This window comes from Myotis davidii, unplaced genomic scaffold, assembly GCF_000327345.1.
Source record: "Myotis davidii unplaced genomic scaffold, ASM32734v1 scaffold710, whole genome shotgun sequence".
NCBI classification, from domain to species: domain Eukaryota; kingdom Metazoa; phylum Chordata; class Mammalia; order Chiroptera; family Vespertilionidae; genus Myotis; species Myotis davidii.
This window is the reverse complement of record NW_006284328.1, coordinates 1,826,980-1,854,567: the sequence shown is the minus strand read 5'-3', so window position 1 is coordinate 1,854,567 and position 27,588 is coordinate 1,826,980. Positions and strand designations below refer to the sequence as shown.

The 27,588-nt window shown below is 55.8% G+C and overlaps 1 protein-coding gene and 1 long non-coding RNA gene across 2 annotated transcripts in view; one reads left to right on the top strand and one right to left on the bottom strand.

The window, feature by feature from the left end:
- The window catches only part of NFASC (neurofascin), a 211,716-nt gene that overhangs the window by 176,871 nt on the left and 7,257 nt on the right, over window positions 1-27,588 (top strand). Inside the window, exons 22-28 of the mRNA XM_015569556.1 lie at window positions 4,554-4,676; window positions 6,420-6,593; window positions 8,964-8,978; window positions 14,060-14,284; window positions 17,835-17,951; window positions 19,106-19,258; window positions 27,450-27,581. Coding sequence (XP_015425042.1) covers window positions 4,554-4,676; window positions 6,420-6,593; window positions 8,964-8,978; window positions 14,060-14,284; window positions 17,835-17,951; window positions 19,106-19,258; window positions 27,450-27,581 — 939 coding nt within the window. The remainder of the gene's footprint in view (window positions 1-4,553; window positions 4,677-6,419; window positions 6,594-8,963; window positions 8,979-14,059; window positions 14,285-17,834; window positions 17,952-19,105; window positions 19,259-27,449; window positions 27,582-27,588) is intronic.
- LOC107184447 overlaps window positions 10,810-27,588 on the bottom strand; it is a 23,043-nt gene continuing 6,264 nt past the window's right edge. The window contains exons 2-3 of the long non-coding RNA XR_001515296.1: window positions 22,252-22,255; window positions 10,810-10,821 (exon numbers count right to left, since the gene is read on the bottom strand). This is a non-coding gene — a long non-coding RNA (uncharacterized LOC107184447). The remainder of the gene's footprint in view (window positions 10,822-22,251; window positions 22,256-27,588) is intronic.

Below are 27,588 nucleotides of genomic sequence, written 5' to 3'. Positions count from 1 at the left end.
TTGAACCCACTTGGTACATAAGTGGCGGGGGGGAGCAGGTCAGCAGGCCCTCTGTCCATCCCACTGATCATCTCCATGGTGGCAGACACTTCTGGACAGGAGACTACTGGATGGCAAGTATGGAGTGGGCAGCATCTGGTCATGAACTTCATGGACCGCCCCATAGTCTCCATTGCATCTGTACTCTGTGGCATCTGCTCTGATAGCGTAGAGGGGATGAGGCCGAACTGCTTCTGCAGCAGAATGGAGAAAGGGGGCGGGAATCAGTTATGGGGGAGGGAGTGGCCCTCCCATTCCAGGTACTCATGGATAAGGTGCCTTTATTCTGGTGGTCATGTTTCCTGGCAGGAAGCAAATGCCACTCAAAGCGGACTATTTCTGATGTAAGCACAGCACTCAGGGGAAACAGCACAGTATGGTGACCACCTGGAGGGTTAGGGGATGACTCTGAGCCTTGAAGGGGCAGGAGGTGGGTGAGGCACCATGCCATCGAGGGCCACCCACGGGAGCCGGGGCCTTGGGCAGAAGAATGCAACGCTGTCAACCGTCAGCCCCACAAACAGGCGGCAAGGGGCATAGCTACCTCTCCTGCCCCAGGATCTCCTGTTGGTGCCCATTGGGCAAACACATCTGGAAACCTGAGAACAAGGGAGCCCAGCTGACTTGGTCCAGGAAGGGCAGCCTCCTGGGACATGCAGCAGGGTGGGGAAGGGTGGAGAAGCAGTGGAGGGGCAAACGGAGACGGCCCGACTGCCCGGCACGTGAGGGTAGCAAACCCCGCCCTCCTACCTAGGCTGCCACCCTTTTGTTCTGAGCCTTAACCCCACTCCTCCAAGCACAGTCTGATGGAGAAGACAGAGTCCCTACCCTCAGGGTCCAGAGTGGGGTGGAGGTATGGGCAGCAGAGAAGAGTCGAGGGGAACTTGGGGTCCTGGGGCCAACCCTGCCGGCATAACCTGCTCTCTGTCCCAACACATTGCAGATCCCAGGGCTGCACCCACTGACGTTAAAATCCGAGTCCTGAACAGCACAGCCATCAACCTTCAGTGGAACCGCGTCTACTCCGACACGGTCCAGGGCCAGCTCAGAGAGTACCGAGTGAGGAAGCCAGCTCCCAGCCCAGCCTAACCTCCCGCTCCATAACCAGGGCCAGGGGTAGCAGGTGCAGGCCAGGAGGTATTTGGAAGGGGGCCTCGGGGTCGCTGTGGAACCCAGAGTTGATTCAAGAAGATGATGTCTAGGGTTAGCTCCTCAAAATTATACTCAAATATATCCATGGACACACCCCCAGGTGTGTCCTGCAGTGGATATGCTGAGAGTGTGCTCAGCAGAAAATCACGTGAAGGGCGGTGGCTTGGGTGGAGGTTGCATCGCACGCTGTGCCTGTAAGGCGTGAGTGGATATACGCGCATGCACACAAGCTCTGTTGAAGCACCACTGAGCTACACCCTGCCTGCTCCTAATGGCCCCCCTGGGCTGCTTGCTTCTCCCGGCCTGATCGTGCGAAGCCCCAACTAACAGGTGTAACGGCCCTAAGGGTGCACAGGCCTTCCCTGTGGTCGCAGCCACGCCGGGTGAGCCAGCACAGGGGTCATCCCAGCTCCTGGCTTCTGGTCTTCCTGGCTGGGAACAGTTCCTGGTCAGTCTTCTCTCTTGTTTGACAGGGCGAGCTGAGTTGGAGGAAAGGGAGAGAAACCCCAGGATAAGCCAGGCTCTTCCTAGGAATGGCTCTGTTTAAAAGTGGCCTGGGAAGCGAGGGAGGCTGTAGCCACGGGATATTCCCACAGGCCCTGTGATCTCAGCGGTCATTGGTGGAGCGTTGGCTGGTGGATAATCAGGGGGCAGGATGGAGGGGCCGGTCTCTTCTTGGGAAATGAATGTGTGAGTGGGGGAAGGGAGGCAAGACGGTGTACACTCTTGAACGAGGTCTTCCCTAACAGTTGGCTTGTACCTTTAACCTACTTGCCTGGAGGTTTTTCTGGCTAAAGGTCCCTCTGGGTGCCCTCCTAAGTCTGGACTTCCTCCTTATTGCCAACGGAGGCCCAGGTGGCGCTGGTGTGGCAGCCTGACCTGGCGCGTCCTACCCACTGCTAACCAGACCTCGTGTCACACACGCTCTCAGCCTTACCTGTGACACGGCCACCGTCCATAGGCCATCCCGTCCCAGCTCTTGCCACCAGGCGGCCTGGCATCTCACTGCCTTGGACACCGATTCTAAAGGTCTTCAGACAGTGTTAAAAGCAACATCTGACTTCAAAGTGTTAAAACAACCCTTTCTCATATTCAGACTTGTGGGGGTAGCCCGCTATCTTTCGACTCCTCCTGCCGCCTGTCCTAAACCGTACTAACCCCACTCAGGGGGACTCGGCCTCTGAGCCCGGGTCAGAGCTTGCCATGCTTGGACCCTTGGCTGGTATTTGTGGTTTTGGCACAGACTCCCTGAGCAACCGGGTCCCCGGCTTCGAAAGAAGGCTCATGGTGGAGCAGAGCAGCTGTGAGCCTGGCCAGCTTGCCTCTCCTCCAGGGAGGCGACTGAAACCAAACACCCTGTTTCTTGTTTGACATCAGTTCAGACTCGCTAGTGGCTAGCGCCTGGGGATGGTCGGCCACCTCCCCGGCCCTGTGTGCAACTGATGAGTTCACTGGGGATCTGGAGCCTGTGGCAGCAAAGGGAAGACCGGTCACTACCACCACCACCACTAACCACTAACCCAGCTCTGCCTGACGCCCCCTCACCGGCCTGCTTCTGTCCCGAAGGCCTACTACTGGAGGGAGAGCAGCTTACTGAAGAGCCTGTGGGTGTCTCAGAAGAGACAGCAAGCTGGCTTCCCCGGTGACCGCCTCCGGGGCATAGTGTCCCGCCTGTTTCCCTAAAGTAACTACAAGCTGGAGATGGTTGTGGTCAATGGGAGAGGCGATGGGCCTCGCAGTGAGACCAAGGAGTTCACCACCCCGGAAGGAGGTAGGTCTGACCTGCAGCTCTTCGGGGTAGGGCAGGTCAAGGTACCAGCGTTCAGGCGGACATGGAGCAGCTCCGCTGTGGCTTGGCACGGACAGCACCGGTTGACCTCTGCCTGACCTCAAGGAGCTGATGACCCGTGAGCTGAGCAGCTCCTACCATTCCCACACAGCGCCGTGTCACCTCTCTGGCCCGCCCTGCTGAGGTTGTACCTCAAGAGAACACCTGTGTGGTCTGATGACGTGATTCCAGACGGGCACACAGACTGACGCCCAGGGCACTGCCACCTGAGGCTGAAGCGGTCACCCTGACCACCTAGAGGCATCGGCCAGTGGACCAGCAGCCAGGACCTGCAGAGCTCTCCCCACTGCAATCAAGAAGCTTTCGCTGAGGTCGTTGGCCCACGGGTGCCATGGCCCTGCAGAGGGGCGCCTGCCGACTGCAGGGTCATGGTTGGAGGCAGACCCCTACAAAGACGCTAGTCCATCTCCTGTTCTAGCCAATCTTTTCTCATCAGCGTGGCGCTTTCTTCGCCCGTTTCTGTTTCTCCCTCCCTTCTCAGCTGTTATTTTCCTCTTCTCTTCCTCCTCTCTCGACTCTCCTTTGTTCTTCCCTCTTACTTTCTTTTTTTTAAAATCTATTAATTTTAGAGATAGAGGGAGAGAGAAAAACACTGATTTGTTGTTCCACTTATTTATGCATTCATTGTTGATTCTTGTATGTGCTCTACTGGGAATCAGCCCACAGCCTTGGTGCATTGGGACGGCGCTCTAACCAACTGAGCTAACCGGCCCCGGCCCCTCTTGCTTTCTTTATTCCTGTCTTTCTCTCTGCCATGTGTGTGTGTGTGTGTGTGTGTGTGTGTGTGTGTGTGTGTGTGTTTAATATGTTTTCAGAAAAAGGAAGAGAAAGAAAGGGAGAGAAACATCAGTGATGAAAGAGAATCATTGATCTGCCTCCTGCAGGCCCCGTACAGGGGATCAAGCCCGCAACCCGGGCATGTGCCCTGACCAGGAATCGAACCGTGACCTCCTGGTTCACGGGTCAATGCTCAACCACTGAGCCACACCAGCCAGGCTTGTCTTGGTTTTGATAATCAGCTTCCCCCCATCTCTGCTGCCCCTACCTGTCCCCGTGCTCCATCTGGGCTTTCTTTCCTCTTCCCGCTGCCCCCTGAGCCCAGCATCCTCAGCTCAGACGTGTGGGCCGGCCGCTTGGACCTGGAGGTGAGAATCCTTGTCTGAGGACAAGAAGCCGCAGCCTCTGTAGGCAACAGTGACAGTTGTTTCCCTGCCTGAGACGTGCTCTGCCCGTCTTGGAGGTATCTTCACAGCATTGGAGTCTAACGTGCTGAATCCATGGCAGTTGCTAAAGGAACCCTCGATTTACTTCTCCCCTTTAAACAGAGTCGGAGCCAGGCTTGTCCTGAACTGGGGGAGCCCAGGATGGGCCGTGGGCTCCGGCTTGGCAGCTGCCTAGCATGGGGGTTGCCCGAGTTCAGCACCTTCATACTTGTGCTTTGTTTTGTTTTCCTCGTCCTGCCCGCCCCCTCCCGCTCCCCCTCACCTCCCCCACTCTCTTCTCCTTCCCCAAGTACCCAGCGCCCCCAGGCGCTTCCGAGTCCGGCAGCCCAACCTGCAGACAATCAACCTGGAGTGGGACCACCCGGAACACCCCAACGGCATCCTGACTGGGTATTCTCTCCGATACCTGCCCTGTACGTTTCGCTCTGCTTGCTCTTAGCTAATCTGGGAGTCAGGAGCCCTATGCTCACCACTTTGCCTGAGGCTCCCAGGGGCCCTGGGGTGTAGATAGAGGGCACTGCCAGGGGGACAGCTCCCCCAGGATTAGGGGAAGCAGTTGAGACCCAGCCCTGCTTTCCTAACACAGGCCCCTCTAGCTACCTGTGTGACAAAGGGAACTTCAGGTCTAATGAGGGGTCCAACCCCAGCCCTCAGGGATCCTATAGTCCCAACACCTACGAGTCTCGGAGAGGGCCCCTCCTCTGACCGAACGGCCATCCGACGGGGTAGTCAGTGCCCGCTCAGGACTCCACACAGCACCCGGCCACTCAACAAGGTGTCAGTTACGGGAAGGCGGCTGTATGGAGACCTGGCGAGAACTCGGAGTGACCCCGTCAGGACCTCGCCTCGGGAGTTCAGTGTCACCCTACAGGGACAGGAGTGTCCTTGCATTTGAAAAACGTGACCCCCCTCTGCCCTCTAAAGTAGGCGGTGTTGCCGCTCAGTGGGCCGCTCTAAGGCAGTGGTTCTCAACCTTCTGGCCCTTTAAATACAGTTCCTCATGCTGTGACCCAACTACAAAATTATTTTCCTGGCTACTTCATCACTGTAATGTTGCTACTGTTATGCATCGTCATGTAAATACCTGATATGCAGGATGGTCTTAGGCGACCCCTGTGAAAGGGTCGTTCGACCGCCAAAGGGGTCGCAACCCACAGGTTGAGAACCGCTGTGCTAAGGGCTGGGTATTGTGTTAACGATTTCAACACATTGCAGACTGGATCACGAGAATTCTCATGTTTTTCTGTCCTAAGGCTTGTGGCCAATCATGAGAATTCGTTAAAAGGATATTAGCTTGTAAGAGCATGTAACAGATAACTTCAAAATGCAATGGGAATTTAATTTTAAAGCGTGCCTTTATGTAAAACGTTTTTTGTACTCGTTCAATAGAAACTTACTAGTATCTGGCCCCTGGGTAAAGCTAGCAGTAAAGCTACTGGTCCTCAATGTGTTAATACCCAGCTGTGTGCTGTGTGCTGCTCCAGATCCAGCCTGGGGTGACCAGAGATGTACCTTCGAGGTACCCTGAACAGGCTTTTTACAAAGGAAGCATCAAGTAGAACTCTAGTGCAAGCATGTCAAACTCAAAGGCCAACACGAGCCAAATAAATGAGGCCTGTGGCCCCCGGGTCACGAGTTTGACATGCTTGCTCCAATGCAGTGGTTCTCAACCTTGGCTGCACATTAGAATCATCTGGGAATCTTTTTAAAATCCTGATTTCTGGGCCAATCAGGAGTTTTAAAAGATTCCCAGGTGATTCTAATGTGCAGCCAAGGTTGAGAACCACTGCTCTAGTGGCTTTGCCCTAGTTCTGTTTGAAAGGAAGAAAGAAACCCGTATGTTTCGTCTTGTTGAAAAGGCTTGGGGATGGTACTCGGAGTCTTTCAGAATCAGCCGCACAACTTTGCAGCGAGCCAGAGGTCACAGGATGAGTGAAAAGTAGCAGCCCTGTGTGCCCTCAAACAGCACAAAGGAGCCCCTGCCCTGCAGGCTGCCTTTGCCCAAACTCCCATCCCCCGAGCCGTCAGGTGCTCACGTGGGGCGGGTTTCACCATATCCCTTACGGTTGAGCTGGGAAGGTTTGCAGCTGCAGGTTATACAACTGATCGCGGTCAGCACCGCTGAAGGTCAATCCCACGTGCCTCTCTCCACCCAGTTAATGGAACCAAACTAGGAAAGCAGATGGTGGAGAACTTCTCTCCCAACCAGACCAAGTTCACGGTGCAGAGAGCGGACCCCGTGTCACGCTACCGCTTCACCCTGAGTGCCAGGACGCAGGTGGGCTCCGGGGAGGCGGTCACGGAGGAGTCGCCGGCGGCCCCGAATGAAGGTAGGTGCATTGTGGCGGCCTCGGGATGACAGGGCCCCACTAACGCAGAGGCCCAGAGAAACCCTCTGACCTGCCCCCTGGCTGCCCAGCCGCCTGGGATGGAGAGGAAAGGAGGCTGCAGGTCCTTCAAGGGAAGCAGGGAGCCCGTCTGGTGTGCTGGCAGGTAGGTGGGTGCTGGCGATGTATGTGGACAACTCAGGTTCCTTAGTCTTGTCATCAGACCCGGGTCCCCACGGTGCCTTGACTTGCTCAGCCACTTAGCATGTGCCATCCCTCCTTCTGGGGGGCTCGGGGGCGGGGGGGGACGGAAGAGATGCGAGAATGTGTGTTGGAAGTCAATAGGCTGATGAACCCCACGGAACAGTGAAAGTGCTCACCTGTTTAGGGACAGGAGTGTTATTATAGTTGAAACGGGGTCTGCTCTCTGCGTGGGTTCAAGGAGGCCGGGGAGAGAGCTACCTGCCCGGAGCACGAGTCGATGTAGTCCCCCCTTGCAGCCTGAACTGAGTGAGTTGTCAGGCTGCAGAGAGGAAAGGGAGTTGGGAAACAGCCATTTGCCAAACCGGCTTCACAAAGAGCAAATGGGTCCATCTCCTGGGTCCGGGCCCAGCAATCCCTGCCAGAGCTGCACCTGCCAGAGAGCTCCACTAGAGGGGGCTCCGGGCCCGCCTGCACACGCTGACTGGTCTCAAGGAGCCTCTGTCCGGTTTGTGACTATAGAAGCTTTGATATCAGCAGATCCCATGTGAAAGGGGGGACCCCACGGCCTCTCCAGAGGTACAGTGGGCCATTCACAAGCCGTTTCTTGAGCACCCACACTGTGAGGTGCTAGACACCGTGCCAGAAGCGGGGGGCTCTAGGCAGTAAGCTCACACCGTCTAGAAGCGGCATCCATGAGAATGCCCAGCTGCATTTTAACACGAGGAGCGTTATGTTCAGATGGGGACGGTGCCGTGGTTGTGGCTGTGCGGGGCTGGGGCGTTGAGGCTGCGAGGGGAGGCTTCAGAGGAGAGGTGATGTGAGTGGGGGGCCTTGAGGCTGGCGGCAGGTGATCCTGTCTCGTGCTTTCTCCAGAAGGCTGAGGTTGGGCAGCCTGATCCTGGCTCAGACAGGGCCTCAGAGAACCTTACCCCACCCAGGAGAGCATTAGCCCCTCACTCCTGGGGCTGCCGGGCCCTGCTGTTTCTGCCGCCTTACCCCGGGCTCCCAATTCAGCTTCATAAGCAGCCCTGCATCCCTTCCCAGGCCCTGCTTCCCTGGCCAGCGGGCCAGCACCTGGGTGGGGGGCGGGTGGAGGTGGGCGGCAGGAGCTGGAGAAGGGCTTACAGTCCTTTCTGCAGCCCTCTCTGGTCTCGTAAACCAGGAGTGAGTCACACAATAAGCTCCCCTCCCCCTTTGGCCTTCCAACCCCATTCATTAGGGCCGGGAGGCTTTGGGTCAGTGATACCGTAGGTGCTGTAATCAAAGGCCTGGCCAGACCAGAGGTGATGCACTTTCTTGAGTACTTAGCTCTAAGGAGCTACATGAAGAGAGCCTCTTCTCTCCATCTCCACCCGGGATGGAGCCCAGATAAAGACCCATTGTCCAGCCCAGTGACCACCAGGGAAAGTTCCACAGCCCCCGGCAACAGGAGGACAAAGACTTTCTTCTCAAGCCAGGGATTTGCAGCAAAGTCAGGGATTCCTTTTAGGGCCCCGTCCACAGTTGGGTTTCTGATTTCACAAAGCACAGCTGGTGGGAAAGAACTGGGCGGCAGAGAAAATGGGGGCCTCGGGGCTCTGGTCTCTCCCCGCTCCCAGGCCTTCCCCGGCTGAGAGAGAGTGGAAGGGTTCAGCCAATAGGCTCCCCCTTCTCCCATCCACCTCAACGTTATCCAACATCTCCCCCCTAAGATCCCCAGGACCATTCTTTTGTCTGGGGACGGTGTCCTCCTACACCACCTGCACCCTCGATTCCTGGCATCGGGGAGAATCACCCAGCCTGCTGCCTCCAGGCCAGCCAGCCAGGGCAGGACATCCTCTTGGTGAAAGACCCAGGAGCATAGCTCTCTAGGTGGCCTGTGCCTGTCACCACCTCTCCGACGATAGCCCTTGAGTAGAGGCAGAATCGGAGTGTATTGGAGAAGCCTCCAGAACCCAGGTGGGAAGTCTCCTGTAGAAACGTGCCAGACCCCATGGGAGTGGAACATGAGCCCCGGACACTAGCTGGCCTCCTCAGGGCAGCGGCCAGCACCTGGCCACACTGTCCGGTCAGGTTTGAGCCAGAGCCTTCTCTGCCTGTTGCCCTGAGGTTTCACCTGTATTCTGTTTTCTCTTCCCTCTCTTCTCCTTTCTCCCTCTCTCTGGCCATCTTGGGCGCTGTGTTCTGAAGCTACTCCAACCGCAGGTACCGTACCAGCAGCGGAGGTAATGGGCATGGCATGGGATGACACAGGTGGCGGCCAGCCAAGGCAGAGAAGGAGGGAGAGGCTCGGGAGAAAGCATGCTCCAGACTCACCCTTTCCGGGTTGGGCAGCCAGACTGTCAGGGAGGATGTGCGTAGGGGATGGAGCCAGAGTCAAACGCATTCTCATCCCTCCACTGACTATTTATTGACAAGGGGGATGACTTAGAAGGGCCCCCCAACACACACACGGGCTCCGCCCCTGTTCTCTGGAGCTGCCGCCTTCTCTGAAGCTGAGTGATGACTTCCTTGCTCCACCTGGGCCCCGGCCTAGGCTTGACATCTCAGCCCAGAGAGAGGGTCACCGTCTGTGCCCCGAGAAGGCATGCTGCACCCCGAGTGGGCACAGCCCGCTCCTGTCCTCTGGTCAGGCTGCATGCCCGGGAAGGGTGACACTGTGCATGCTGGCCTTGCACGCTGCATGGGGGCCCGGCGCCAGCTCTGCCATCTCCCGTGGGTTCTGGTCCGTGAGAACCAGTGAGCATATCTTTGGACAGAGGCGGGTGCTCCAGGATCTGGAGTGTCTGGGCGCCATGGGCTGACGGTCCCCTCACCCTTCCAAACCCAGCTGCCAGGAGGGGTCAGTGTTAAGAACAGCCTCCACTCTGGTTCTGGGAGGTTGCTGCACACAAGTGAGGCGCTGGGCAGGCAGGTCCCAGCTTAGCAGCTGACCTGCTAACCACGTTCCTCCTCTCACGTCCTCAGGTGTGGGCTGGAGGGACATCAGAGGGGGCTTCACCAAGGAAGGCCTGTCCTCCGCTGGAGACACTGGGCAGGAGGCCCAGGTCCATTCCCTGCCCTCTGAGGCTGAGAACAAGGCTCGCCTGGCAGAGCAGAGGCTGTGGGGCCAGGGCTTCCCGGAGCCTCCTCAGGCTCCAGGCAGCGGGGAATCTGAGGGTTGGTTTATGGGGAGGATGCCACCTTGCCCGATTTGGTTTCCTGCCCACCTTCACGCCTTTACCCCCACCCCCATTTTAGGTTGATTCTATTTCTGTTGCACACCCTGCTTCCTTCAATTTGCCTCTGTTTTGTCAGCCAGATCTGGGGGTGGTGCGCTCCCATCCCCCTCCCCTCCTGCAGTTCTCTGGGGGTTGCTCCGATTTCTTGATTCAAGTTTGCAGAGGAGTCTCCTCTGGGCCTGTTTCGGCGGGTGCACAGGGCAGCCTGAGCAGGCTGGGTGAGGATGAGACAGGGAAGGCGCCCAGAGCATCAGCTAGAAGCTCATTGGTCAAGCAGCTCCTGGCCCACCTACCCCACTCTGGCACCCGAGACTCAAGGCAGGTGGGCTGGTGGCAGGGAGTCTGCCTTGCTCACAGGGCATTCATGCCAGTCTGTGCTGCCCCTGTCCAGAGTGGCAGTTGCGAGGGGGATGGGTGTCATTTCAGACACCCCCACTTGGCACTTCTGTCTAGAGAAGGTTCGAGCTCCTGGTATGCAGAGTGGGCGCTGGGTCTCTACCATCAGTCAGCGTGTTTCCAGGCTCTAGCTTCGGTGGGACGTGGTCGTAGAGGCCCTGCCCTTTGTAAGGAGCCATGCTGGGATCTCCAGCTGTCCTCACCTTTCCACGCGCGAGAACCTCTGGGTAACCTGCAGGCAGAAGGCACCTGATTTCCAGCCCACTGTTCCCTTCTCATCCTCCCCAAACCTGGGTGGTTTTCCCGGAACGGATCTGTTTGAATCGCACCCGGTGAAGGTGATCCCTCTCGTGCTCCCATGCCTGCTGTCCCTCAGGACTGCTGCCCATCGGGCCTGGCCATCTGTGGTTGGGCCAGGTGGGCCGTGCACCCTGTGGGCATTTTGGGACTGAACCTTCCACCTGGAAATGTCTGGAAACTGCTGCCCTCATCTCTGACTCGGCTGAGATCTGTAATTGTTGGGTAGGCAGCCTTGACAGGTCTGGGGTCTTTGCTCAGTTTTCTCCGTCTCTGATGAGGTGTTTGTTCCTGAACCTGAGGGAAACCTTCGGCCATGCCTGGGCTGCCTCCAGGTGCATCAGGCCACCCGCCAGGTAGACACTGCCTTCAGGTCGGGGTCCCGGGCTCCCAGTTGCCAGGCTGGTGGTCTCCACTGAGCACTGACCAGGTGGTTCTCCGGCCCATAGTGCCCGCTGTGGCTGGAGGTGACATCCTAGTAACATGTCGGTCCAGCCTGGGGGCCACTCTGTCCATAGCCCCGCTTCTGGTCTTTATTTCCCTTCTGTCCTCTACCCCGCCCCCAGGATGGCATCACCTGAGCCCCCATTGACCTGAGCACCAGTCATGTTCCCCAGGGGAAACCTTCTTTCTTCCTTCTCCTCCCTCCTCCTCCCTTCCCCTGTACACACCTCCAAACTCACTCACCTGCCCCTCTGTCACACCCCTAAACTCACTCACCTGCCCCTCTGTCACACCCCTAAACTCACTCACCTGCCCCTCTGTCACACCCCTAACAACTCACTCACCTGCCCCTCTGGCCCTTCCCTCGGAGCCTCTCCGTGCCTCTGTGCTCCCTGACTCCGGCCTGTCCAGCCTGGGAACGCAGACACAGCTCATGAGTGGTCAGAGTGCTTATTTGCCTGTTGTGACCTCCAAGGTGACTCCCGTGATGCCTGGGAAGCAAAGCATTCCTTTCCTCTCACGCCCTCTGGGTCCCCTCCCACTGACACCTGAGACTGTTGCCTCTGATGCCAGGAAAGGCAACCGAATAGCCATCATCAGAGAGTCACTTCCTTTCTGTCACTCTTGGCAAAGGGACCATCAGGCGGAGGGCAGGACCACGTGGAAGCACCCTCAGCCCTTTTCATTCCTGTCTCTGACCTGCAGGCTCAGGGAGAACTCGCTCTAACCGCCTCTCTCAGCATCTCCGCCCCTAAGGCCGCTCACGGGGGCACACAGGGTTGCCTGTGTGAGTGTGAGCGTGCGTACTCGGCTTGCACAAGGACCAAGGGGCATGTGAGAGCGTGAGCATGGAGAGCGTGGGGAATGTAACTCCACTGTGTGTGGGCAGGGAGGCCCAGGTCCCTGAGCTACACAGAGTGGGATGATTTAAGTTAAGATGGGTTTTTTAATGACACCTTTTAAATAATTATAGAAAAGGGAGGCCTGTGAACATTGTATTTGCCAGAAACTTTTAGAGAATACACCCTTAAGGCACCAAATTAGAGCAGTCTGGCCAGGGCGGTCCACGCCTCTTGAGGCCCCTCCCAAAGGCAGGAGCAGTTGTATCCATGGCCCATGGGCTTCCATGGCCGTGGGCGCCACCAGGACCCGGCCTGGGAGAGAGCCGACCTTTGCCTGCTGGGTCTCGGGCTCTCCCATGGATGTGTCCGTCTGCCTGTCTGTCTTGGTGGGTGGGGTAGATGAAATCCCTTATACTGAGCTTTTATAGCACTGAGCCGTCCAGGCCTGGGGCTACCTGGGACTGAATATATCCTTGAATAATGCCTGTGAGAGGGAGGTAAACCCCCACCCACTCAACACACACCTTCCTGATGTCTGTGGGTTGAGTGGGGCTCGAGGGACCTCCCACCGCCAGCCTGGCCTCTGCTCAGGAATCCCGGGAATGTGTGAGAGTCAGCTGCCCAGTGTGGCTTCTGTGGTCAGCGCCCTCCGGGTCCAGCAATGCCTCTGATCCTACAAGTAGGGAAGTGACAGGGGATCCCAGGAACAGTCCCTCCTCTGTGGGGCACTTGTCCTATTGGAGGCCCAGGCGTGAAAGGGCTCTTGTTGGTCGGGCTGTTGCTGAGAACGCTCAGGACCTCCATTCTCCCCTGAGAAAAGCGCTCCGGCCGTTTTCTTTCTAGCTCCTCCCTAGCCTGGCCCCCTTTTACGGGGGCGTGGGAGGGATAGTGTGGAGATGTGCGGCAGGACCTCTGTTCTTTGGGAGTTAGAGCTGCCTGCGAATGTCTTAACATCTGGCCTCCTGCCCCCGCCCCATTTAGCATCCACACCAGCAGGTGGACTGTGATCAGACCACAGAGAGGGAGGCGCGGCTCTCTGTCTGACCTGCCCCATCCGTCCTCTCAGGCCCTCAGGCCATAGCAGGAAGGGATCTAAAGGGCAGCCAGGCCGTGTCCTGTTAGCTTCCAGGACCCTTTGTAGCTGGAGAGGGCTTTTGGAAATGTGGCCACACACAGACTGAGCCCCGAGGGCTGCCCTCCGGGGAAGGTTAGCTTTGGGTGGAAGAAGAGAGCATGCGTGCGCACAGATGGAAAGCCCCTGATGGTTTGTGCAAAAAAGAAGACACAGCATGTGTCTCGCTTGCGATTCCATTTGTGCCTGCTGTGGGCTGGGAGGAGGTGCTTCCATCCATGCCCTTTCCCTTGTTCTAATGCAAAGGGAAAGGACTTGGGGAGCCTGGACCCCAAATGTCCTAGAGAGAAAGGCAGTTACTGCAGTCCAGGGTGGAATAGGGTAGCTGCGGGGGGGATGGTCCCTGGCGGAGAAGGGAGGAGAGGCCGGGAGGGTCAACAGCGGAGACCGAGACGGAGAGAGGCGCGGGCAGGCTTCGCGGAGGGGAGTGTATCCTCTGGCATTAGAACTCAGCAGGTGGCGGGGGGGCGGGCATGTAATTTGGGGTGAGTGGTTGGGAATGGCAGGCTTCCCGGTGCTCCTGTAGGGCAGGAACCAGCCGTCTGCCCCCCTCCGAGGCCAGGCTACAGGTCTGGGTTGACATGGTGCTGCTTGGCCTGTGTATGGGTGGTGCTGGCCTGGGACCCCATGCCGTCGTCCTTGAGGTCTGAGCGACGCGTCCATGGCCCTTCCCATCTTCTCCCCTGCCCTGGGCTGGATGCATGCTGGATGCTTTGAGCCACACAGACCATGAGAAGAAAATGAAACGCACGCGGGGCTTCATTCTCTTCCTGTCACATGGCTGTGTCCTCTCCCGGGGACCCGCGTGACCCAGTCCGTCCGCACGCGTGGGGAGGCCGCTGATCCCCGCGCTCCATCCCGTCGCGGGGCTGCCTGCCTTGCACGCGGGGGCCGTGTGTCCAGGCGGCGACAGCCAAACCAACCAGACTCGGCTGTTTTACATTTTCCTCTCAGCTCCTCCCACGTTGCCCCCGACCACGGTGGGTGCCACGGGCGCCGTGAGCAGTACCGATGCTACTGCCACTGCCGCCGCCGCCGCCACCGAAGCCACAACAGTCCCCATCATTCCAACTGTCGCACCTACCACCATCGCCACCACCGTCGCCACAACTACCACCACCACTGCCGCCGCCACCATGGAGAGTCCTCCCGCCACCGGGACTAAGGCACATGAATCCGGTACTGCCCGTTGTCCACGCTCCGTCCCTCTGCCGCAGGCTTCCCAGACAGGAGGGGTCTGGGATGTGGTGGCCAGCACCGCCCTTCGTTTCCACTTTGAAAACACACACAACTGGGTTGTCAGCCTGGTAGCCGAGTGGCGCGGGGTACGCCTCGCCCTAGCCTCAGACCCTGTCCTTTAACAGAGGGCCATGCTCTTCAGGCAGGACCCCCGGGTCTCAGATGGTAGGGGTCCCTCCAGCCATTTGCCAAGCAGTCAGCTGAGGGCTGAGCGCTCCGGGAGGGAGAGAGTGTGGGGAAGGACAGGGGCCTGACACTGGACAGCTGTCCTGAGAAGGCTCCCTGCCCTGGCCATGTCACAGCCAGCCTTGCAGCATGGAGGGCCGAGCAGTGGGCAGTGGCTGGCCATGCCAGGGAGCTGTTCCCAGAGCCCTGCTCCTCCCTGGCCCCTCTACCCCCAGGTCTCACTTACACTCTCCTCTCCTAAAAAGTCAGAGCTTCCAGGAAACGGTATTGCCCCAAGGTGCTCTGCTCTTCCCACTCACACTCCCAGTGCCTCCACAGGCGCATATGGGGGCGGGGGGCGTGGGGGGGGTGGGAACCACAGCCTCTCCAGGGGCCCCGATAAGAATCGATCCCAGGCTGGCCTGCTGGGCCCGGATATGTGCTGTTCCCACATCCCAGCTGCTCTGTTCTTCCCACACGAGGGGACCCCTTGGGAATCCGGCAATATTTCTAAGAACCGAGCGTCAACACTCTCCTTACCACGGAGGGGAGGGCCTCTCGCTTGCAGAACCCTCGGGCCAGCTGTAAAGTCGTGCGATGCAGCCGGAGGGCTGGCGGGAAGCACCCAGAACCTTCCCAGCAGCCGTTTTCTGGGCAATCCCCTTCCCCTCTGAGGCCTGCCTCCCACCTTGCCCACTTCTCTGGGCGTGAGCTGGAGGCCTGATCCACGTGTGTTTGCTTTAATTCCATGGAGCAATGTGAACTGTAAGGGGAGGCAAGTGGTTTGTAGCTGACATGCCCCCCAGACCTTGAAAACGCTGACTCGCTTTAAAGGTGCAGGGCCCAGAATTTAAACAGCATGCACTTTAGGAAATAGTTGGCTGAGGAGACACCTGCTAGGCTGTTAGAAGCTGCCACCAGCATTTGGTGATGGATATTCTTGGGGACCCCCAGTGAGGTGTCTTTTGCATTAAAGTGGGGCTTCCGGTCCCACTTGAAAGCTTTGCGTTCACAGAATCGATACACGAGGATGAGGAAGGGGAGTGGGTCTCACTATCCAGCAGACCCTTTGCCTCTGCAAGGATGGGCCTTGCTGCCACACGGGACTCCTCCCCGACTTCTAACTGCCAGGGATGCTGCGGAGGGCCTGGCCATGCCCCCGATCTTATCCTTAGAGCCTGGGGACAGCCCTCAAGTGCCCTCGCTCCCCTTAATGCAGCAGAAAGGCTCCCATGTCCACGATTTGTAAAATAAATTCTCATCCTAATCATGTCTTACATCTTAGGACCAAACGCTTACTTTTTTCAGGCTAAGATGGGCCTCTGTATCGTCTCCTTCAGATGTCAAGGGATTCTCCCTCATTCTCACATTCTAGGCACCAGCAGAACAACCCATGCTCCACCTCCCTTACCTTCTTGTTCGTTAGCAATCGATCGCTCTTCTTCTTGGTCTTTCTCTCTGAGCTTTTCAGTTCTTTAGTGTCACCATCTTGTTCTCTCTATATGGCTACACCTTCCTCTAGCTCCGTGGTCGGCAAACTGCGGCTCTCAAGCCACATGCGGCTTTTGGCTCCTTGAGTGTGGCTCTTCCACAAAATACCACGTGTGGGCGCACGTACAGTGCGATTGAAACTTCGTGGCCCATGCGCCGAAGTCGGTTTCCGGCCTGGGCGAGTCTATTTTGAAGAAGTGCTGTGGATATTGGGCTCTGTTGACTAATGAGTTTGCCGACCACTGCTCTAGCTAACACCTCTAAATTGTGATGGTTTCCCATCCCTTGACCTTCTCCGATAGTGCTCCAATCTAATTGACCTTTAAGGCAGTGAGGTTTGAGGCAATGTTGTATCGGTGGCCAAACTGTTAAATCCAATTCTCTGGCTATTTCCAGGGCCCAGAGTTGAGGAGGAGGAAATTCAAGTCCCCTAATCATAATTCATTCCCACTAGCAAGAGCCATGAGATTCCGCGGAGCTGGGATGGGGGTGGCCTAAAGCAGGCAGCACAAAGGAAACATCTGGAAGATAAGTAGAGCCGCCTACCTTCTGCCCTCCCCCGATGGAGCATGCCCAGTGGGGCCATCAGTGAAATCTCTTTCTTGGTCTCTCACCTGACATGAGTCCCATTCACCTGGGGCAGCCGGCAGCTGACAAGCTTGTAGTGGAGAAGGCACTTCTTTGAAGTGAACACCAGACCTTTTATCACTTCCCAGCCCTGCAGACTCAGTCACATGTCACACGGATAATGAATAAATGCATCACCCATGTGCTCTATGCATTTACTTTTGACAAGTGAGCTGGTGACAGGGCCCCCTTGCATGCTAATAAAATACACAGCAGCCATACTTGTAAAGTCTTTGAAATACAAGGCCTCATGCTAGTTGCTCCACTGTTAAATCTTTGCTGGGAAATGGGGTAATCGCACTGCTGGGACCCTTGAAAAATGATTATGTTTGAAGATGAGCACCCTTCTCCTGTCCACAGGCTATAGTTTCAGACAGCACGATGGCTTTGATAAAGTAGCTCACAGGAACTAGATAATTAATGTCTCTGTGTTGCATGGAGATCGAGCTTCCCAGGCTGTGGTGCTGAGAAGCCAACAGAGCAGGCTTCTTCGGGTGTCTGGACCACTGCGGGTTGGGTGTGAAGAAGGAGTTGCCTTTTCTTGGTCCCACCTTGCCCACGAGAGAAGAGGAAGGGTTCAGACTATCTCTACTCAAGACCCCAAGTCCCCTTAATCAACCTGAGGCCATTTTCCACATAGTCCAGGGATTTGGTGACTAAGAATGACGCCAGGGGGCTCCTCAGGCCAGTGTCACCTGTCTGGTTCCCACTCTCCTCCAGTTTTAGGAGCTCGTAAAGGTTTTACCATTCTTGATCCTGTCCTTCCTGCAAATCTCATCCTAACTCTTGAGTGACTTTGAAAGATACCCTTTCTCCTTCCTGTAAAGCAGTGGTTCTCAACCTTGGCTGCACATTAGAATCACCTGGGAATCTTTTTAAAATCCTGATTTCTATTTTCCTGGCCCCTTTCTCTGCACCGCTCACATCCACGGCGGTGACCTGAAAAGGGAGTGAGCCGCCCCCCTGTGTGGACACAGTTTCCAGCCCTCCGTACATACGGGTCCTTCCGACTGCACCTGCTCGTACCTGGTTGGCGTCCTCTGACCTGGCCACCAAGGCTGCAGCTTACAGCTCTGCCAGGCCCTGTGCACAACCACTTCGGACTCTGCCCTTTCCTGGCTGCTCATGTCTGTCTGTCTGTTTGTCTCTCCATCTCCAGCGCTGCCTCCCTCCTCACCACTAACACCTCTTCTAACCCGCCCTTCAGCCCCCGACGAGCAGTCCATATGGAACGTCACGGTGCACCCCAACAGTAAATGGGCCAACATCACCTGGAAGCACAATTTCAGGCCCGGAACTGACTTTGTGGTTGAGTACATTGACAGTAAGCATTGCTGTGCGGGTGGTGGCGGCGGCGGCGGCAGCGGCGGCGGGTAGCGTAGATGCCGTTAAAGAGGTCCCGGAACTCCCCAGGCCCGGAGGCCTTTCAGCCTGGCTTAATTGTGACAGTGAAGTTGATATGTGCTCAGATGGCAATGAGGTGGGAGGAGCAGGCTGAGGAGAAAGAAGGGGCTTCTGCACTCATCAGTGGGGTGTAGGGTTGCATGTGCCGGGGGTCTCTGGGGTAAGGGGCCCTCCATCTGCCTCCTGCCCAGGATGAGGGTTCTGAAAGGCCTCCCAGATCTCACCTCTGCATGGATCTCCTTAGCTCCGAATCCATGTTTCCTGGTGTCTCCACGAGACGGGTGGGGCCGGTTCAGACTTGGGGTACAGCTGTGCTTTGCTCAGACGGATGCCAGTGGCCATAGTCAGACACAGACCAGGGTCATTAGTCTCAGGGAGCTGGCGGCCTGAACCGAGGTGTTCCCACTGGGGACCGTGTGTAGATCTGCTAAACTGCAGAGCGATCAGGATGTCTGCCTCCTCTGGGTGAAGGCCCCTGTTTGGGAGGACGGGGGTCAGCCCACCATGTAGGTCTCTATGGCATGTGCTTCAAGCACGTAAGCCAGCGAACCCCTGGGCTGGCCTGAGGGAAAAGCAAGCAACCCTTACTTCTCTGTGGTTGGAGGGGATTCACATCCATAGGATCCAGGATCCCGCGTTCAGTCCATATTTTTTCAGCTTCCTACCACCACATCCACCCTACACCCCGGGTACCCGGGCACTCACTTCTCCTGAATTCTCCACACGGTGAGATGCTCTCTGGCCCTCTGACCCTCTTCAGGACAACAGCACTGGCTGGTACCCTGAGAGATTGAGGAAGGAGGTCAGATATTTAGTGTGTAGACTGTGGTGAGGAAGGAAAGCCCCAGGAGAGGGGACAGGGTTCCCTGCTGAAGGGCCGTCACGTAGGAGTCAGCACTGTGTGGAGGGCTGGCGTCGGAGCTGCCTGGGGACCTCCCGGTCTGCACAATGGCCTGGCCCCGCTGGCCCCTGCCCCTTCCCAGGCTTCTACCTTCGACAGGTGGCAGGAGCCTAGCACTGCCTCTCCAGCTCCTCATGCCGGGCCCCGGGCTGACTGAGGTTTCTGTTCCCCAGGCAACCATACGAAAAAAACTGTCCCTGTTAAGGCCCAGGCCCAGCCTGTACAGCTGACAGACCTCTATCCCGGGATGACATACACATTGAGAGTTTATTCCCGGGACAACGAGGGCATCAGCAGTACCATCATCACCTTTATGACCAATACAGGTGAGCGGGGATCTGGCCCGGCCGTCCCCTGCCAGCATGGGCATTTCATTCTCATCCCCTCCTCTCGGGAAGAAGACCCTCGCCCCCATCCCCCACCTTGCATGGCGCATCTCAGCTCTTACACTTTGCAGCTCCCAGCAAGACAGGAGGAACCAAAAGTGCATGCACAGTGGAGAGGCAGCCGCGCTTCTGATCCTGTGAGGAGTCCAGGAAACAGACTGTGGGACGAGGCGCCCCCTTTGTTTCCCTGTGCTCCGAACAAAAGGGCTGGGTGTGTGTGCACACTGGGTCTCCGCGGTGGGTGTGGGGCTGCTGCAGTGTGCTATACCCTGTCCTGTGGGCACGAACGGGCTTGCTTCCTGCCCGTGGGATTCGGGGACAGGGTCCTCCAGCGACCTTGACCCAGAAATCTCTCCAAGAACCGAACCAAGGGTCAGCATGTGTGTTACCGCCTCGCCACTGTCATCTGTTGTTAAAAATTCCAAAATGTGTGGGTGACCCAGGTTGTTTGGGTTCCTTTGGGTTTCATTTTGGCCCTAAGTTTGTTGTGGCTTAAAAGTGATTGGCTGTTTGTCCTGTTGGGGGCGGGGAAGACGCTTCCCAGGATTAGGATCCTCCTGGCTTCAGCCGGTGATGGAAAGCGGCATCATTGGGCCAAGTGAGCAGGCCAACGGGGCTCAGGAAAGGGCACGAGGCTCAGACCTCTCTGCGAGGCAGGTACCTGGCAGTCTGGAGTCGTGAGGGCACTGGCTTGTCTGTTTGTGTATATCTTTAAAATCAGACAGGCAGGTGGTACGCTAAGCCCTGATGGGGCGGGGGGAGGGAGGAGACAGAGATAAAAGGACCGTCTCTGCCCCCAGGGATGCCCTAATCAGATTCAGGTTAGCAGACACAAGGACAGGGGAAAAATTGCCTCAATGATTTATATGAACTCTACGTTGCCTTAAATATTCATTACTCCTCCTGTGCCTGGCTGGTGAGGCTGTTCCTGGCAGCTTTCGTCTGTGGGTCACTGCCCATCTGTATCAATGTCTGGCTCCACCCTTTCCAGCCCAGAAAAGGGGCCCAGCCGGAGTGGCTCAGTTGATTGAGAGTCATCATGTGCACTAAAAGGTTGCCCATTCGATTCCCAGTCAGGGCACATACCCAGGTTGTGGGTTTGATCCCCGGTTGGGGTACATATGGGAGACAACTGGTTTATGTTTCTCACATCGATGTTTCTCTCTCTCCCTTCCTCTCTCTCTAAAATCAATGAAAAAAAAAAATACTTTTTTTTTTTTTTTTTTTTAAAGAGCCAGGGAGTCTGAGAGTCCGGCTGTCGGCTTGACGCTAGCCAGACCAACTCAGGCAGGATGTCTGGGAGTGGCCAGGCTGTCCTGGAGACAGACCAGGGAACTGGACAGTTGACCGAGTGGAGCAGGCGGCTGGACTCTGTCTGGCCCAGTCGGGGTCCCAAGCTGTTGCCCACCAGCGCATGCATTTATGTGGCTTCATTATGAAACCGAGTCCCGCACAGAGGCAGGAAGCAAAGATGAGACTCAAGGATTGGGTTCCGTCCTAGGGATGCTGCAGACACCTGCGCAGCCTGCTTCAGAGTGAGGCTCTCCGTGCTGGGGGGGAGGGTTGGGAGAGCCAGGGAAAAGGACCAGGCCCTGTTCTCAGGGATGTCCCCGTCTGCTTTGGGGTATTAAACTCATAGGACAGGAAAAAAAGATGATTGATAATCCACTTCTGAGCATTGAGTGGGATGTTCATTTCTCTTTTCCTGCGGTTGGCCGGGAGGGGCTGGTCCCGATAGCTTGCTTTCAGAGCGAGTAAGGAACTCAGCACCTGCACGTTTCCCCAGTGGCTCCCTTTAAGCTGGAGTCAGCAATGCAGGACCCTAGCTCTGAGTAGAGTGCTCAGCCCCCTCCCTGGCGGGCTGGGAGGCACTATGTGGAAATCACATGGAAAGAAAATACTGTCACTTTCTGAAGTTCGTGTGTGCCTGTGAGTGTGCCCAGGCCCTTCGAAAATACAGTGTTTCCTGTGGGTGGACTCCAGAGCCCAGTCCACACAGTCCCCCAGGCGCCGGTGTCTCCTCAAAGCAAGAGTTTGTGAGCATCTCTGGACCTGACCGCTGGTCACTTAGGCAACCGCAGGCCATCACTTTAGTCCACAGATTCACACATGCTCTGGTGGTTCAGGAAGGAGGTGGAGGAAGACCACTGAGGTGTGACAGGCTCCCTGATTTTCACCAGAAGATCCCACATGGGAAGTCAGTCATCTCCTTGGAGCTCTTGAAGTCAAAGACGCCCAAGGGGCTACCGACACACAGCCCTGGACTCTAAGAGACCAGTCAGCTCTTCCATCATGGGAGGCGGGAGAGAGGAGGGGGGGCAGCATGGGGTGAGGCAGCAGCGTGGTGGATGCTGATGGTGAGTCAGCAGGACAGACAGCATCCACCGCCGATGCCAGGGAAGGAGGGACATTAGGGCCCTAACTGTCGTCTGCCTCGCTCTGCGGTGTGTGGGAGAGACAGGACAGGACGAGGTGGGGATGGAGAGGTGTAAGCCGATGCTTCAGTGAAAGCAGCCAAGCCAAGCTGCAGTTGAAGACAGTCCATCCCCGTTATATTTGTTCATCCATCCTTATTTCTGAAATACAATTCCCCTGCCATCCTTGAGCGGCTACCCTCTCTTCCGTGGCCAAACCAAACTCCTCCCAGTTCGTTAGGAGTCATGGGAACGGTCTACCTCGCAGCTGACTTGCTCGTTCTGCATGGGGTTGGAGGGTGTGGTGTGGAAAACACGGTATATGATCGCTGGTCCACAGTAACGGGCACTGGGGCCTGTGTTGGCCAGGTGAAGCCCACCTTACCCCAGAGCCCACTTGGTTTGGGTTTGTTTTTTTCATGGAGATATTGCTGGCATATAACATTGGTTACTTAGTTTTTTTGTTTGTTTTTATTAAGGTATTACATATGTGTCCTTATCCCCACATGCCCCCCCGACCCCACTCCCATTCATGCCCTCACCCCCCTGGTGTCTGTGTCCATTGGTTAGGCCTGTATGCATGCATACAAGTCCTTTGGTTGATCTCTCCCCCATACCCCCACTCTCCCCTACCTTCCCTCTGAGGTTTGAGCATCTGATCGATGCTTCTCTGTCTCTGGATCTGTTTTTGTTCATCGGTTTATATTGTTCATTATAATCCACAAATGAGTGAGATCATGTGATATTTATGTGTCTTTCTCTGACTGGCTTATTTCACTTAGCATAATGCTCTCCAGTTCCATCCAGGCTGTTGCAAATGGTAGGAGTTCCTTCCTTTTTACAAACAGCATAGTATTCCATTGTGTAGATGTACCACAGTTTTCTAATCCACTCATCTGCTGATGGGCACTTAGGCTGTTTCCAAATCTTAGCTATGGTAAATTGTGCTGCTATGAACATAGGGGTGCATATATCCTTTCTGACTGGTGTTTCTAGTTTCTTGTGATTACTTAGTTTTAGGTGTACAACATAATTATCTGTTACATGTATACATTGCATAATGACTACCACAATGTTTAATTAATGTCCATCACCACACATAGTTACAAAACCCACTTAGTTTTGAACAGCCTTCTGTGTCCAAACTTCATGGAAAATTCTTTGACCGTTTTTGTAAGGACTAAAGGTAACATTTGAACTTTGCAAGGTGAAGTCAGGAATGAAAAGCTGCATTTGCTTTCCACATTGCCCCTATGGCAGTGATGGCGAACCTATGACACGTGTGTCAGAGGTGACATGCGAACTCATTTTTTTAAATTTTTCTTTGTTAAACAGCATTTAAATATATAAAATAAATATCATAAATATAAGTCTTTGTTTTACTATGGTTGCAAATATCAAAAAAATTCTATATGTGACACGGCACCAGAGTTAAGTTAGGGTTTTTCAAAATGCTGACACGCCGAGCTCAAAAGGTTCGCCATCACTGCCCTATGGCCACTTTTCCTGGAATTGTGACTTTTTCCCTAGGGAAAGGGGGTCTTGTAGAGATGGCTCTCAGCATGTACCCAAACAAGCGTCAGGACGATGGTGGAGCAAACAGGCCGCTGCAGACATGCAAACCAGCTTCTCTGCAGAAGGTGGGACCTCATCCAAACGCAGGCAGGAGTGAATCCTTCATCCCAGCGCCCAGGCATGGCTCACGGTGCAGCCAATATCCCTGTGGCCCCTAGAGGTATCAGGGCAGAAACTAATGCCGTTCATCATATGATATTAGGGTTAAATTGGTCATTAATCAATAAGTAGTCACTGCCTACTTGTATTGTGATCAGCAGCATGCTAAGTACTAGGGGGCTCAAAGAACCCCCCTGTTCCCAAACTTTTCATAGTATCATTGGAAAGCAGGGCCCAGGAAATACGGCAATTAAATGTTACGTTGCCCGAAGTAAATGGAGTTCAGAGATTGGTGTTAGCTGGAAGAATGGGAGGTTCCGGGAGGAGGGTGGAATGAAGGAGAGCGGGAGGGATGGCAGTGCAGATGCTCTTGGGCAGGGTGGGGAGACCGGAGCACTTGGAAGGCCAGGCCTCATGGGAGTGTCCTAGGAACATACAACACAATGGTCATTGGCTCCTCCGGATCTGACAGGCAGAGGGTGAGGGGACCCTCTGGAATGGATCAGTGAGGGGAATATGAGAGACACTTCGGAAGGAGAAATGATAGCCCTTAGAAAGAGAGAGAATGGTGAAGCCACTGGCAGAAGCAAGGAGCAGGGAGGGGCAGGAGACTCGTTGAGTTTCAAGTAGATGGACCATTTAAGGAGCTGTTAGGAGGAAGTGCTGGGCTTATGGGGTGGAACTGGCTGGAAGGACAATGAGAGATGAAGAGAAGGATTGCCAGCGAAGGTGAGAGTCGAGGATGCAGAGGTAGGTTTGGGAAGAGCCACTCCACGGTGGTAGATGAAGCGACCAGCATAGAGGGACTGGAAGTTGGCTTGTTGGGGGTGGGAAGCGGGGTTGGCAGGAACTGGAGACAAGGGACGATTGAGTTTCCCTATAAAAGGACAGTGCAGGAGCTGAGAGGCTTGGCCGGCTCCTCAAGGGTTTTTATTTTAAGATACAGGAAGCTTCAACTTACTTAGCAGCAGAAGGGAGGAGAGAGCAAAGAAGAGGAAATTGAAACTGTTAGAGTTTTCAGCAATCCTTTCAGGATTGAGCTGCCAAGGAAGTGAGGCATGGGTCCCAGCGCTGAGAGGGGGGTAGCTCCAGAGGAAAGAGAGAAAGCCCTGTCTGACACAGGAGAAGGGACGGTGGTGGAGGCGGAGATTTCACCGGCCTCCAGGATGGAGTAAGTGGGTCAGCACTGACCAGGTTGGGGGTGATGTCAGGGGACCAGTTTGGGAGGAGCAGTGGGAGATGAGTAAAGGGATTGCCAGGCAGCAGTGAAGGCCCCATTGATGCATGACACCGTGAATCTGAGATGGGCCTGGGTCTGCCTCTTCCTCCAGCAGGGTGCATGGCAAGAGCAGAAAAATGCAGAAATGGCCAAGGAGACCCACAGCTGGAATTGGGTTGGTGCTGGAATGGGTGGCAAAAGGAAGGACAGAGGAGTTTGAGGTTAGCAGAGGCCCCATCAGGCCCAGAGAGGGTGGTGTGCTGAACGGAGGGGAGGAAGTGGTGGTGAATCGCGTGCCTCCTGTGTGTACAGCTCTGACCTAGCACTGGGGAGACAGCACTGGACCCGACAGTCCCTTCTGCAAGGAGCTTACCTTCAGGGGGACGGACTAGAGCGGGAAAGAGCACAGACTGGTGTCACTTCTCAATGCTACCACTTACTGGCTCTGTGACCTTGAGTAGATCACTAGCCTCGGGGCCTCAGTCCTCATCTATAATTAGGGATAATAATGCAAACCCACTTTATGGGGTGGTTGTGAGGGTTGTAACAGAGAGTATCTGGGGAAGTGCTTAGAGCTTAGCCCACGGGAAGTGCTTACAAGTGGAAACCGTGAGTGATAGTAATATAGCGGCCCCCACTTACCTGAAGCCAACTGCAATCTGGAAATATTACATTTCCCCAACCATCGGCATCGCCTGCTCCTGACATCCCGCCATCCACATTGTCATGGCTCGATGCACCAGAGTCGCCCAAAGTAGATGACCCTCCTCCTAACCTGTTGTCAGGTGGTCAGTAGAGCCTAATGTTAAGTCATTCCCCTCCGTCTCAAGGAGGCATTTACCATCTCACATCGTCACGGAAAAGGTGAGTGCAGTACAATAAGATACTTTGAGAGAGACCACATTCACATAACTTTTATTATAGTGTGCTGCAATTGTTCTATTTATTAGTTGTTGTCAATGTCTTATGTATAATTTATAAATTAAGCTTTATCACAGGTTATGTATAGATAGGAAAAAACGTAGGGTTTGGTACTATCCACTGTTTCGGGCATCCACTGGGGGTCTTGGAACGTATTTCCCGCTGATAAGAGGGACTTGTGTGTGCCTATCAAATGGTTATAAGTGCTAAGAAGAAGATAAGTTAGAGTTCTCCGTGTGCCTGGGTCAGGCGGAGGGACTTGCTTTAGCTGGAAGATGCAGGAAGGCCTTTCTGAGAAGATGACATTGGCACAGAGAGATCTGAAGACAGAGCAAAGGCCCTGGGCAGGAATGAGAGAGCCCGGTGTGGCTGGAGTAAGGAGTGAGGAGAGCGTGGTAGGAACTAGGACTAGAGAGGAGGCCAGGGCCAGCTCGATGGGATCTGACGGGTCAGGATCAGGAATGGGACTTTCCCCAGTAATGAGACGTATTGGAGGCTAGGCAGGAGGCGATTTGACCCTATGGGGACCTGGGGAAGGCCTCTCTGACACTGTGGGGTCGGGCTGTAGGAACAGGAGTGGAAGCAGGGATGGGAGTTTCCCCCATAGTGTGCATAGGTCGGGGTAATGAGCCATGTTCGACGGAACTCACCTGCTTTTCCCCCGGGCAGCCAGGGCTCGGAGGGCATGGCAGCAGTCGATTGTAGGTCCTCACCATTGATTGAGACCCTGTTGGCACAATGCCCTTGGCACGGTGCTGAGAAGACAGTTCTCAGCCCAAGAGGAGCAAAGGGTGCAGTCGCATCCAGGTACCTGCTGCACAGAATACCACTTGATAGACTTTGGAGCACTCTCCCTGCTCCCTGTGCTCCTCCCCGGGAGGCCCCGAGCCTGGGCTCTGACTCCACGGGCTCTCAGATCCTCCCTCTCCTCTGTATCTTGGTGTCCATGAGACTGCCTCTCAGGAGGTATCGCTTTTGCTCTCCATTCCATAGAGGGGGAATGGCCAGTGGCTCCTACCCAACCCGCACCCCCTCCTGAGCCCTAGCTGCAGCCATGGGGCCCTCAGGACACCATCACATGCCTGAACGCCTATCTTCCAGGCTCACCCACATGGGCCTGCAGTCACAGAGGAGTCTGTCCACTTGGAGACAGTCTCTACGTATTCCAGGCAGGGACAGAGGGAGACTCCCTGTCATAGGGGAAAGTAGGGGTAAGTCACAGCTAGGGGGGTGGAGGGGCGGTCTTCACGTGTGGAAGTGGTTCGGAGTGTGCTCAAAGCATGGCCCCAACCTCGCCGCCAGCCACCTGGGGTACCGATGCAGGACTGTCTTTGCTGTCAGGGAGCACGCAATCCGGTTGGGGAGACGTGAGAAAGCAAGAGTGTCCTGGCACTACACCCTGCCCAGACCGCTGCTCTGGGCCTATGTTCTTATAAGGGGGGGGGGGGGGCATCGTGACCACGCCCTGTTCCCTGATGAGTGGTACCCAGGCTTCGTTTTCTCCCCCGGGCTCATTCATGGGACTCGTATCTCTGTGACGTGTCCAGGCCTATCCCTGGCCTCCCTCAACCCCCGCCGGGCTGTGACCAGCATGTGGTTTGCACAAGTGCCATGCCTCGTCCTTAGGAAACCTCCCTTCCTAAAGGGCCTGCCAGCCTTCTGCTGCTTATTCTGTTCCCTGACCCCCTTCCTTGGCCTCTTTTCCAACCTTTTGACCTTGGCTCCTTAATTATTTTTTCTTTGTCTCTGTATTGCCTAGTGTGGGCCGGAGGGCTGCTAGCTGGTAGCATGAGGCTCTGGGAATAACATCCCTGTGAAGTAGCTGCAGTTCTTTCCTCACCTCTCCCTCCTCACCTTCCCCCATGCGAGGTCCTTCACGTGTTTGCTTCTGGCCTCCCCGCAGCTTACACCAACAACCAGCCCGACATCGTCACCCAGGGCTGGTTCATCGGGCTCATGTGCGCCATCGCCCTCCTGGTGCTGATCCTGCTCATCGTCTGTTTCATCAAGAGGAGCCGTGGTGGCAAGTACCCAGGTAGGAT